This window comes from Chrysemys picta, chromosome 20 (genome assembly GCF_011386835.1).
Source record: "Chrysemys picta bellii isolate R12L10 chromosome 20, ASM1138683v2, whole genome shotgun sequence".
NCBI lineage: Eukaryota > Metazoa > Chordata > Testudines > Emydidae > Chrysemys > Chrysemys picta.
The window spans coordinates 14,661,317-14,671,313 of NC_088810.1; the positions used below are offsets into that span (position 1 = coordinate 14,661,317).

Here is a 9,997-nt window from a genome sequence, read left to right on the forward strand (position 1 = left end):
AAGTTAAAAGGGCAGCAGAGAGGCCTCGGGAGGGTGTGGGGCACCATTCCTGCCCGCAGCACTTCACTGCCAGGCTGTGAGGGGAGCCAGACCTAGGGCAGATGAACTGAGTGCCCCTACATGTGCCAGCCCAGCGAGACGCCTTCCCCGCCAGGAGAGGCAGGAATGGTCAGTAGCCTTTTGCCACGAGAGCTGTTTCTATGGGCTGCCGCTGCTCCCTCACATGGGGCAATTTAAACAGGCCAAAGCCCTGGATGGGGCCTCTGGGGGGCCCCTCTCCAGCTCGATCGCCTGGGATCCAGCCTCTACATTAATGTTACCCCAGAGTCTAAGGCGTGACCCTGAAAAGCCTCATCAGCGTCACCCCCAGGGCTGCTCAGACCGGTTCTCTGATGCACCCTGCCAGGTGCGGAATGGGGCGTGTCGTGGGCCCTGGCACTGCCAGTAGCTGGGACTCCTGGGTTCTCTTCATAGTTACAGTGGAGTCCTGCTCCTCCCCCACGCCCCCAAGGGAGGGTATGGTTTCCTTGGTGACTGTAAAGGTCCTTGGCATTAGGGTGCTGGAGACGTGCAGGGCTCTGGGGGGTTCCTCCCATCTGGGGCGGCCCAGGGACTGAAATGGACAGGCCTGCTGCTCTCTGAGCAGGGTTCCTAGCCCGGCGGCTGGCAGGAGCAGCTGCCACAGGGGATGGTGCAAGTCACACGAGGGGCGGTAGTGGGGACCTGGCGGGGGCAGCATTGGAGGTAGTGGGGGGGTTGGGAGGGGCAACATTGGGGGTAGTGGGGCAGGGGGGGATGATATGGGGGCTGGGGGTATTAGGGGTGATATGGGGGCTGGGAGGGGCAGTATGGGGCAGTGGGGGGTGACACGGGGCTGGGAGAGGCGGTATTGGGGCAGTGGGGGGGTGATACAGGGGCTGGGGTGGTATTGAGGGTGATACAGGAGCTGGGAGAGGGTCAGGGGGCAGTATTGGGGCAGTGGAGGGTGATATGGGGCTGAGGGGGCATGGTGGGCTGGGGGGCGGTATTGGGGCAGGGGGTGATACAGGGCTGGGAGGGGGCATGGTGGGCTGTATTGGGTCAGTAGGGGGTGACACGGGGCTGGGGGCAGTATTAGGGCAATGGGGGTGATATGGGGATGGGGGCGGTATTAGGGCAATGGGGGTGATATGGGGATGGGGGCAGTATTGGGGCAGTGGGGGGGTGACGGGTCTGGGGGAGCGGTATTGGGGCAGTGGGGGGTGATACGGGGCTGGGGGGGTATTGGGGCAGTAGGGGGTGACACAGGGCTGGGGGGGTAGAAGGGGGTTGGGGGGTGACACGGGGCTGGGGAGGTAGTGGGAGGTTGGGGGAAGGTATTGGGGCAGTGGGGGTGATATGGGGCTGGGGGGTGGTATTGAGGCAATGGGGGTGATATGGGGCTGGGGGGAGTGACATGGGGTAGTGAGGGGTTGGGGCGGTATTGGGGGCAGTGGAGGTGATATGGGGGCTGGGGAGGTAGTGGGGGTGGTATTGGGGCAGTGGGGGTTATACGGGGGCTGGGGGCAGTATTGGGGCAGTGGGGGTGATACGGGGGCTGGGGGGCGGTATTGGGGCCATGGGGGTGACACGAGGCTGGAGGGATAGAAGGGGGCTGGGGGGCGGCATTGGGGCAATGGGGGGTGATACGGGAGCTGGGGGGCGGTATTGGGGCAGTGGGGGTGACACGGGGGCTGAGGGGCAGTATTGGGGCAGTGGGGGTGACATGGGGGCTAGAGGGGTAGAAGGGGGCTGGGGGCGGCATTGGGGCAATGGGGGTGATACAGAGGCTGGGGGGGCAGTATTGGGGCAGTGGGGGTGACATGGGGGCTGGAGGGGTAGAAGGGGGCTGGGAGGTGGCATTGGGGCAATTGGGGGGGGTGATACGGGGGCTGGGGGGCCGGTATTGGGGCAGTGGGGGTGACACGGGGGCTGGGGGGCAGTATTGGGGCAGTGGGGGGTGACGGGGCTGGAGGGGTAGAAGGGGGCTGGGGGACGGCATTGGGGCAATGGGGGGGTGATACGGGGGCTGGGGGGGAAGTATTGGGGCAGTGGGGGTGACACGAGGACTGGAGGGGTAGAAGGGGGCTTGGGGGCGGCAGTGGGGGTGACACGGGGGCTGGGGGACAGTATTGGGGCAGTGCGGGTGACAGGGGGCTGGAGGGGTAGAAGGGGGCTGGGGGGCGGCAATGGGGGGGTGATATGGGGGCTGGGGGGGTCTGCGGCGGGGTCACGGGACAGGACGGGATTGCTAAAGGTGGGGGCGGGAACAACGAGCTATGGACCAATCAGACAGCAGACCGTCCCGTCCTGCCTCAACAAGGTCGGCCCCGCCCCGCCTTGCCGGGCCGCCCTGCCCCCGCCCCATCCCGTCACAGGGGCGGGGCCGACCTATCCCGACATAGACGGGACGGTCTGCTGTCTGATTGGTCCATAGCTCGTTGTTCCCGCCCCCACCCTTACCAATCCCGGCCGCGGCGGCGAGGGGGTATTTTTGCTCTGAGGGTGAGAGTGGCCGGACGGGAAGGAGGGGGCGGTGTGGGGCTGAGGCTGGGGTGGGAATGGTTGGGGTGGGAGGTTCTGGGGAGGGGGAGTGGGGGGCTGAGGCTGTGGGCAGTGGGGGGCTGGGAGTGGTTGGGGTGAGGGTAATGGGGGTGGGGGGCTGAGGTTGTGAGTGGTTGGGGTGAGGGTAGTGGGGGGCTGAGGCTGGTGGCAGGGCAGCGCGTGTCATGGGTCCCGTCCTACGTGTGGCTCTGTCCCATGTTGCTGGCCCCCTAGGTGGGGTCTAGCCCCAGAGACCCCAGGTTCACGGGGAGCAGCTGATCCCAGTGTGGGGGCACAGCCAGCCCCTCTCCACACCGACCCCTTTCCTCTCTCCCAGGCTGCTGGATGCAGAGGACGGTGGCAGTCGTCGGTGGTGGGATCAGTGGCCTCACCGCCTGCTACCACCTGGCCAGGAGCCCCAATGCTCCCAAGGTGAGACCTCCCGGGGCAGCACCCCCAGGGGCTGCTTGCAGGGCACTAACGTGGTGGGTTGCTGACCATGGGGCTGCCCCACAGCTCTGGAAACCAACTGAGGCCTTTCTGTGGAGACCATGGACAGCACCAGGGCTGCCCTGCCTTCTGGGGGCAGAGAGGAGCCCCTTCCCTACAGCTTCCAGCTCTTGGCCTCTGTGCTGGAAGTGCCAGTGGGGGGTAAAGGGTACCCGGTGTGGGGCTGGCTTGTGCAGCATTCAATGATCCTGTGATCACAGCTGCCCCACCCAGCTAGGGCATCGCCCTGCCTGGAGTTCAGGCCTGTGGGTGGCCTTTGGTCCCTTCTGTGAGGCTCGGCCACCTGGCTGTGGGGCAGGTACTGGGACTCTTCCCCCACCTCTTGGTGCCAGGCTCTGCAGTGCTGGGGCACCAGTAGGGAGATGGTGCAATCCAGTGCTGACCGTGGTGCTTCATGCCAGGAAATGGCTGCCACAGTCCGGGGCTCAGGGGAAGCTGGATTGGGCTGGGCTCTGGGGCAGTTAGGGCCGTGTGTACCGGGAGCCTTGGTGTTATGGGGAGCTGGCTAAGCGACAGGTGCCTGCTGGCACCTTCTCCTGTGAGAACTGGGGCGACTGCAGCCCTGCCCTGATGGGCTCCCACCTCCCCACAGATAATCCTGCTGGAGGGCAGCGGCCGCCTGGGGGGCTGGCTCCATTCCACTCGAACTGAGGATGGGGCTGTATTTGAGCATGGCCCCAGGGGGATCCGACCTACCGGGACCGTGGGGAAGAACACTCTGCTCATGGTAGGTGGGGAGAGCCTGCAGGATGGGGGAAGGGGGCAGGGCCCAGGTGGGGGATGAGGGGGAGACATGGAATGTTGGCTCTGTAGCCAGGTGGGATCTGTCTAGCTGGGCTGATCTCCTAAGGGAGGGGCTGGGAGCCCCCATGCAGGGGCAGGCCCCAGAGCCTGGCAATCGCTTGCACGCCAGCAGGACAGTGACAGCTGGGTGCTTTTGATTCCAGTAGCTGGGTCTACCCCTGCTGAAGGGCTGGTACTCAGCCCCTGGCTGGAATGGCCTTGGCGAGGAAGCAGACATGCCAGCGCACTACAGAGCAGGGGGAGGGCAGGCAATGGCTTAGAGGAACCCATGGGGCATGGTCAAAGGTGGGGAACATCTGGCAGCTCTGGGGCGGTTTGGGTGGAGTCTGCAAAATGGCTGTGTGCAGTTGGGCAGAGCCTGCTGATTTTGGTCTGTCCTGCCCCATCTCAGTCAGGGCCAGGGGGTCTGGCATGACTAGCGCTCCCCTGATCTCAGCTAGGAGTAGGGGGTCTGTGGGACAGTGGGGGTCTGTGGGACAGCAGGGGCCCACAATTTTGGTCATGGCCTCTTGGTGTTGCCCTAATACCCAGTAATGTGAGCAGTCGGTGTCTGGCCTGCTTGTCTCTCCCTAGGTCTCTGAACTTGGCCTGGATGCAGACGTGCTTCCGGTGCCCGGCGACCACCCGGCTTCCAAGAACCGCTACCTCTACGTGAGCGGGGCGCTGCACAGGCTGCCATCCGGCATTGGGTACGTGTCCTGCTGCTGCGGATGTCCCTGTCCATGGGCCTGCCCAGCCGCTGTGTGGGGGAGCTGACTCTTCCCCTCAATCCCAGCAGCTAGTGACTGTGCTGGGGGGTGATGGGTCTGGGGGTGGGGACAAGGAAGGTTCCCAGCTGCACTGCCTCTGTTCACTTTGCCCGCCATGCCCCAGCCTGGTAACCCCTCTGTGTTTGTTGGCAGCGGTGTTCTGCGGACAGTGCCGCCCTTCACCAGACCCCTACTCTGGAGTGGGCTGCGTGAGCTGGTAGCCCCCCGGGGCACCCAGCCGGATGAGACCATCCACAGCTTTGTGAGCCGCCGCTTCGGAAAGGAGGTATGAGCCCAGTCTGTGCAGGGAGGGGAGCCTAGGAGGGGTGAGTGTGGGCTCTGCCCACAGGGCAGGGGGAGGCAGCTTTGTGCGCAGGGCACTGGGAGAGATTTAGTGCAGGGGAGGAGCTGGGACTGGGCCCCAGGGCGTGGTGGCAGCAGCTCTGCCTATCTTCATCCTGCAGCGGGTGAGGGAAGGGAGCCAGGCGTGGCCCTCCCAGATGGGCCCCAGGCAGCCTGTGATCTGTGCCGCACTGTCATGGGGTCTTGCCTCAAGCCCTGTTGTTCAGGCCCACTGGAGACCCAAGGCAATTTCCATAAGAGCCAGGGTGTGAACCCAGGTGTCCTGAGGCCATTCTGCCAGGCTCTCCTAGTACCCTGAGTGCAGGCAGACGCATGCAGGATTCTGCATTTCCCATTCCAAACTGCCAGGCAGTGTCGCTGTGCAGTGGAACCGCTGCCACTTCCTGCCCCAGAGGGGGCTGCATTGCCATGACCGGTTTCTCTGTTGGTATCTCAATGGGGCAGGGCCTGATGGTGAAGCAGGAGAGACTGGAAGTCAGGGCTCCTGGGTTCTATTCCTGGCTCTGGCACAGAGTGTGCCTCAAGGCATGGCTCTTCCTCGCTCCGTGACTCAGTTTCCCCATCTGATTATGCCTGACATCCTGGCGGTGGGGATCCTAGTTGCCACGGTGCTCTGGAGCCCGAGGGTGGGAAGGCGCTAGAGGAGGCGAGGGGTGAACAGGCAGCCAGCAGGGCTGGAGGATCAGAGCACCACTGAGCGGTGGGGGAGAGGGAACTTGCTGGGAGTCCTATGAATGGAGAGAGGGGCTGCTTCAACCAGTACGAACGGCAGAGCAGGAGGCTCCTGCCCCCAGCATGGGGAGCTCTCCTGCCCCATGCTTGATTGTGAGAGAAACCTGCTGTGGCCGGGTGGGGTGTGTGTTCCCCCCCCTGTGGGGTGGGCACAGTCTGACTGCAGGCCTGGGGCTGGCCTCTCCAGTCTCTGTGCTCTGTGCTGGTGAGGAGTGAGCCTGGCCTGGTGCAGGGGCTCTGGGGGCTGCCTGGCAGCCTCGTCTGCCCAGTCCCGGTGGGGGAAGGGCAGGTGGACCCAGGGTTGTCCCTGGTCACTCCAGGGTTTGTGGGGCCAGCTGGGGGGATGGAGAGCAGCACTCCGGTCCAGGGTGGTCTCTGCCCCTTCACACAGCTGCCCCCTGGGGGATGCAAGAGCTGCCCTCACTGGCTCTTCAGTGCATCCAGAGCCCCACTGGGAAGATGGCTTCTCTCTTGCCTGTGCCCAGCAGCATTCAGGCTGGGGTAGGGCCTGGCTGATCCTCTCCTTTTGGCTCCCTAGCTGGCCGACATTGCCATCGACAGCCTGTGCCGAGGGGTGTTTGCTGGAGACTGCCGGGCCCTGAGCGTGCGCTCCTGCTTCCCTGCGCTGTTCGAGGCCGAGCGGAGGTGGCGCTCAGTCATCCTGGGGATGGCCCTGGGCGGAGGTGAGAGTCGGCCGCGCAGCCATCCGCAAAGGGGCTCTGGAGCCGCTGGGCCAGGGATAGGCTGCGCCTGTGCTCTAGAAGAGCGTGATGCAGAAAGGCTTTCCACAGGGACAGGAGCACGCGCCTGAGTCAGGACCCTGTGCCATCACTGGCTGGCTGTGCAGCCTCCTCCCTTGGCTCCCAGGGCCAGCTCTGATCTCTGGGGCCCCTTCCCATTGGTTGGCAGCCCAGTGGGTCAGGGCAGTGGGGTAGAGCTGGGAAGATTGGCAGGTTCCTGGGGGATATGCCGTGTGGACGAGTTTCTAGCCTGCTCTCTGCTCCTAGGGAAGGACCCCGCCCTGGACTCGGCGCTGAGCCGCAGGGCCCGTGACGAGCGCTGGAGCCAGTGGTCGCTGCGTGCTGGCATGGAGACACTGTCCGAGGCCCTGCAGGACTTCCTGAGACGGCGTGGGGTGGAAATGCACTGCCATGCTCGGCTGCAGTGCCTGGAGAGAACGGCGGCTGAGTGCTGGCAGGTGGGAGGCAGCAGGGTGCATCCTTTTGCATCCCTTCGGAGACCCCAGGGCTCTGCTGGGACACGGAGGGGAGGGGAGCTGGGCTCCAAAGGGTTGAACTGAAACTGAGCCTCCACTTCTTGCTGTATTTTCTGGTCAAACACTTCACCATTGCCCCATTCAGGTGTCAACATAAGTGGTCAGAGCAGGGGGGCTGGGAGCCAGGACTCCTGGGTTCTATCCCAGCTTGGCCACTTGTCTTCCTGCTTGGGTGAATCACCTCTCTGCTCTGTGGGGCAGGGGTGTAGGCCCAGGCTTGCCAGCAGGTGGGCCGAGGTCTCTGCTCTGACTGTGCCTTTCCCATCTAGATCACCCTGGAGGATGGCAGCGTGAGAGCAGACCATGTGATCAGTGCCATCCCAGCCAGAGGTAGGGGTGGTGCTGTGCTGAGGGGAGCCCCTCTGCTCTGATGGGGATCTGTGCCCAGTGTGGTCCCATGTGGCTGTGGAGCCATCTAGGCACTAGAACAGTGGGGGTTGGGACCCCGCGTGGGTCTGAGCCCGTTTGGTGGCTGGGCGTGGGAGCCCTCCCCTCTGTGCAGGAGTGTGGGCTAGTGATGAGAGTGGCGGACTACTGGGTTTTCTCCCTGGCTGTGGTTTGGAGCAGGCGTTCCGGCTCTGTGCAGGGGGGAGAGGGGTGTGGAGCCCCCAGCTGCACTGTGCTGAGGCATCTCTGTTTCCAGCTCTGGCGGTGCTGCTTCCTGGCTGGGCTGAGCCGCTGGCCCAGGAGCTGCGCAGCATTGAGGCCGTGTCGGTGGGTGTGGTGAACCTGCAGTACAACGGTGCCACGCTGCCCATCACGGTGAGACTGGGGCGCCCCCACCTGCCACCATAAACCACTGCAGCCTCCAGCATTGGCCCAGCATGCCCCCATCCCGTCCCTGAGCACCCAGCATTACAGGGGGCTGAGTGGGAAGGGAGAACTCCCCACGACTACAGCCCTAGCCTCGTATCATGGGGGCCCTACCCCATCCTGGGAGCAGCGGGTGGCTGTGGGGTGGGGGTTGGGGGGGGGAGCTGCCAGCAAGTCCCATGCAGAGCTGGCTCCCAGAGCTGGGGGTGGGGGCAGGGTGTCCACCCGTCTGCCCATCCAGCTGCCGTCTTCCAGGGGGAAGTGGGGCAGACCCTGGGGATTAACAGGTGTTTCCTTGTCTCTGTCCCAGGGGTTCGGGCACCTGGTGCCCTCGTTCGAAGACAGCTCCCTGCTGGGCATTGTCTACGACTCAGTCGCCTTCCCGGAGCAGAATGGCACCTGTGGCCCTTCCGTCCGGCTCACGGTGAGCACACCACCCTGCTCCCACCAGGGAGGCGTGCTGGTGGCAGAGGGGGCTGGGTGTGGATGTGCACAGGTCCAGCCATGGGCCCTGGCAGCCTGACCCCTGGTCACAGGGTGCACAGGCGCTGATTTTCTCCACTTTGAAACCAGTTTAGGGTAGGGAGGGGGGAGACCCTAGTTTTCTGGAGCAGTTACCCCTCCCCACCCCAGTTCAGGAGTCCTGTTGGCCCGCAGCCAAGATCCTGCTCCCCTCCTGAGTGGTTGTTTTGCTGCCTGCAGGTGATGCTGGGAGGTGCGTGGTTCGAACAGGGCTTTGGGGACCCAGACACTGTGCCACTGGCTGTGCTGCTGAGCCGTGCCAAGGAGGCAGTGAGGGCACACCTGGGCATTGTGGCCGAGCCCTCTCGCACAATCGTCAAGGTGCTCAAGGTAGGTGGGGTGGGGGTGGACAGCACTGGGAACCATACAGGCCAAACCAGCCCTCACCCTGTCTCTGGTCCTTCCACAGGCCTGCATCCCCCAGTACACGCTCGGCCACTGGCAGAGGACAGGTAAGGCTGGCAGAGCCCTTGGTGCCCTCTCACATCTATGACATCAGGCTGCCCCTCGCTTGTTCTCCCCTCTGCAGTATCATAGAATCATAAAATATCAGGGTTGGAAGGGACCTCAGGAGGTCATCTAGTCCAGCCCCCTGCTCAAAGCAGGACCAATCCCCAGACAGATTTTTGCCCCAGATCCCTAAATGGCCCCCTCAATGATTGAACTTACAACCCTGGGTTTAGCAGGCCAATGCTCAAACCACTGAGCTATCCCCCCAAAGTCAAGCCTGGGGGTGGGGTCCTGAGCTGGGCAATAGGGCAAAGGTGGGATTTATCAGCACAGCCAGGGGAGCACAGCTCCAGCCCATGTGCTGGGGGTGGTAGAGACCCCTCTAGCCTTATTCCCTCTGTCCCCCTGACAGAGACCATCAACCGTTACCTGGAGCAGGAAGGATTGCCACTGAGCCTGATCGGGGCCTCCTACCAGGGTGTCTCTGTGAATGACTGTATCTACAGTGCCAAGACGGCAGTCACCCGGCTCCTGGACCAGGCCTGCTGATCTGCCACCGGGCGCCCGCCTCTTGAACTAACTCTGCTTCGAGCAGAGAACAGTGGAGCCCCCGGTCAGGCAACGGGCTCTCACACTGTGAGGAGAGGCTGCCTCCTCTGAGGGCACTGGGAGCTGGATTCCTGCCGGAGGTGGGGGGGGCTGGGGTGTCCTGCTGGGGGATCTCTTGCGATAAAGAGACATCCCCAGAAGCAGTGAGAGAAGGTGAGTGTGGAGGCTGGGGTGCCGACTCGCAGCAGCTGTAGGCTGCAGCCTGGGTTCTTCCCAGCAGTGCTCAGGTACCAGCCCAAGGGAGGGGCTGGGCTGGCTTGTCTCACTCAGGCCCCTCCCACCGTCCCTTGGCCGAGCCCCTCCCTGGCTGGTGTGGTTTTGCTGCCTTTGTGGAGCTCACTGTGTGTGTGTGGGGGGGATTGGCTGTGACCCCTGCAGCTCCCTGGACAACCTCAGGCTCTGTCATTGACTAATAAACTCCCCAAGGCTGGGTTAGCGTGGCTCTGTGCTGACCGATTGGCCCTTCACTACAGCTTGCTGGGATGGGGGCGGGCAGGCCAGTGCCAAGGAGCACAGCACCTGGCACTGAGCTGGTGCTGCAGCAGTGGGTGGACACCGCTAGGTACAGAACAGCTCCGGAGCAGCAGCAGCACCCTGGGAGGCAGCC

The 9,997-nt window shown here is 63.9% G+C and overlaps 1 protein-coding gene across 2 annotated transcripts; it reads left to right on the forward strand.

The window, feature by feature from the left end:
* The first annotated feature begins 2,422 nt into the window (after positions 1-2,422).
* PPOX (protoporphyrinogen oxidase) lies at positions 2,423-9,830 on the forward strand. 2 transcript variants are annotated; one of them, XM_005293826.4, is made up of 13 exons: positions 2,423-2,523; positions 2,900-2,994; positions 3,665-3,799; positions 4,450-4,565; positions 4,779-4,911; positions 6,259-6,403; positions 6,728-6,918; positions 7,266-7,326; positions 7,640-7,758; positions 8,120-8,233; positions 8,512-8,661; positions 8,741-8,783; positions 9,194-9,830. In XM_005293826.4, the coding sequence occupies exons 2-13, from the start codon at positions 2,908-2,910 to the stop codon at positions 9,328-9,330; spliced, it is 1,431 nt and encodes a 476-aa protein (XP_005293883.1). In that variant the 5' UTR covers positions 2,423-2,523; positions 2,900-2,907; the 3' UTR covers positions 9,331-9,830. The 2 variants fall into 2 exon arrangements, with proteins under 2 accessions (XP_005293883.1, XP_042699324.1); XM_042843390.2 differs by lacking the exon at positions 2,423-2,523 and having other exon boundaries at positions 2,683-2,994.
* Positions 9,831-9,997: the final 167 nt, after the last annotated feature.

Bases quoted from the DNA above. Each gene is read 5' to 3' on its own strand.
- PPOX (XM_005293826.4), top strand. From the start codon at position 2,908: ATGCAGAGGACGGTGGCAGTCGTCGGTGGTGGGATCAGTGGCCTCACC. The intron at 2,995-3,664 runs GTGAGACCTCCC...ACCTCCCCACAG, and splicing joins GGAGCCCCAATGCTCCCAAG to ATAATCCTGCTGGAGGGCAG. The intron at 3,800-4,449 runs GTAGGTGGGGAG...GTCTCTCCCTAG, and splicing joins GGAAGAACACTCTGCTCATG to GTCTCTGAACTTGGCCTGGA.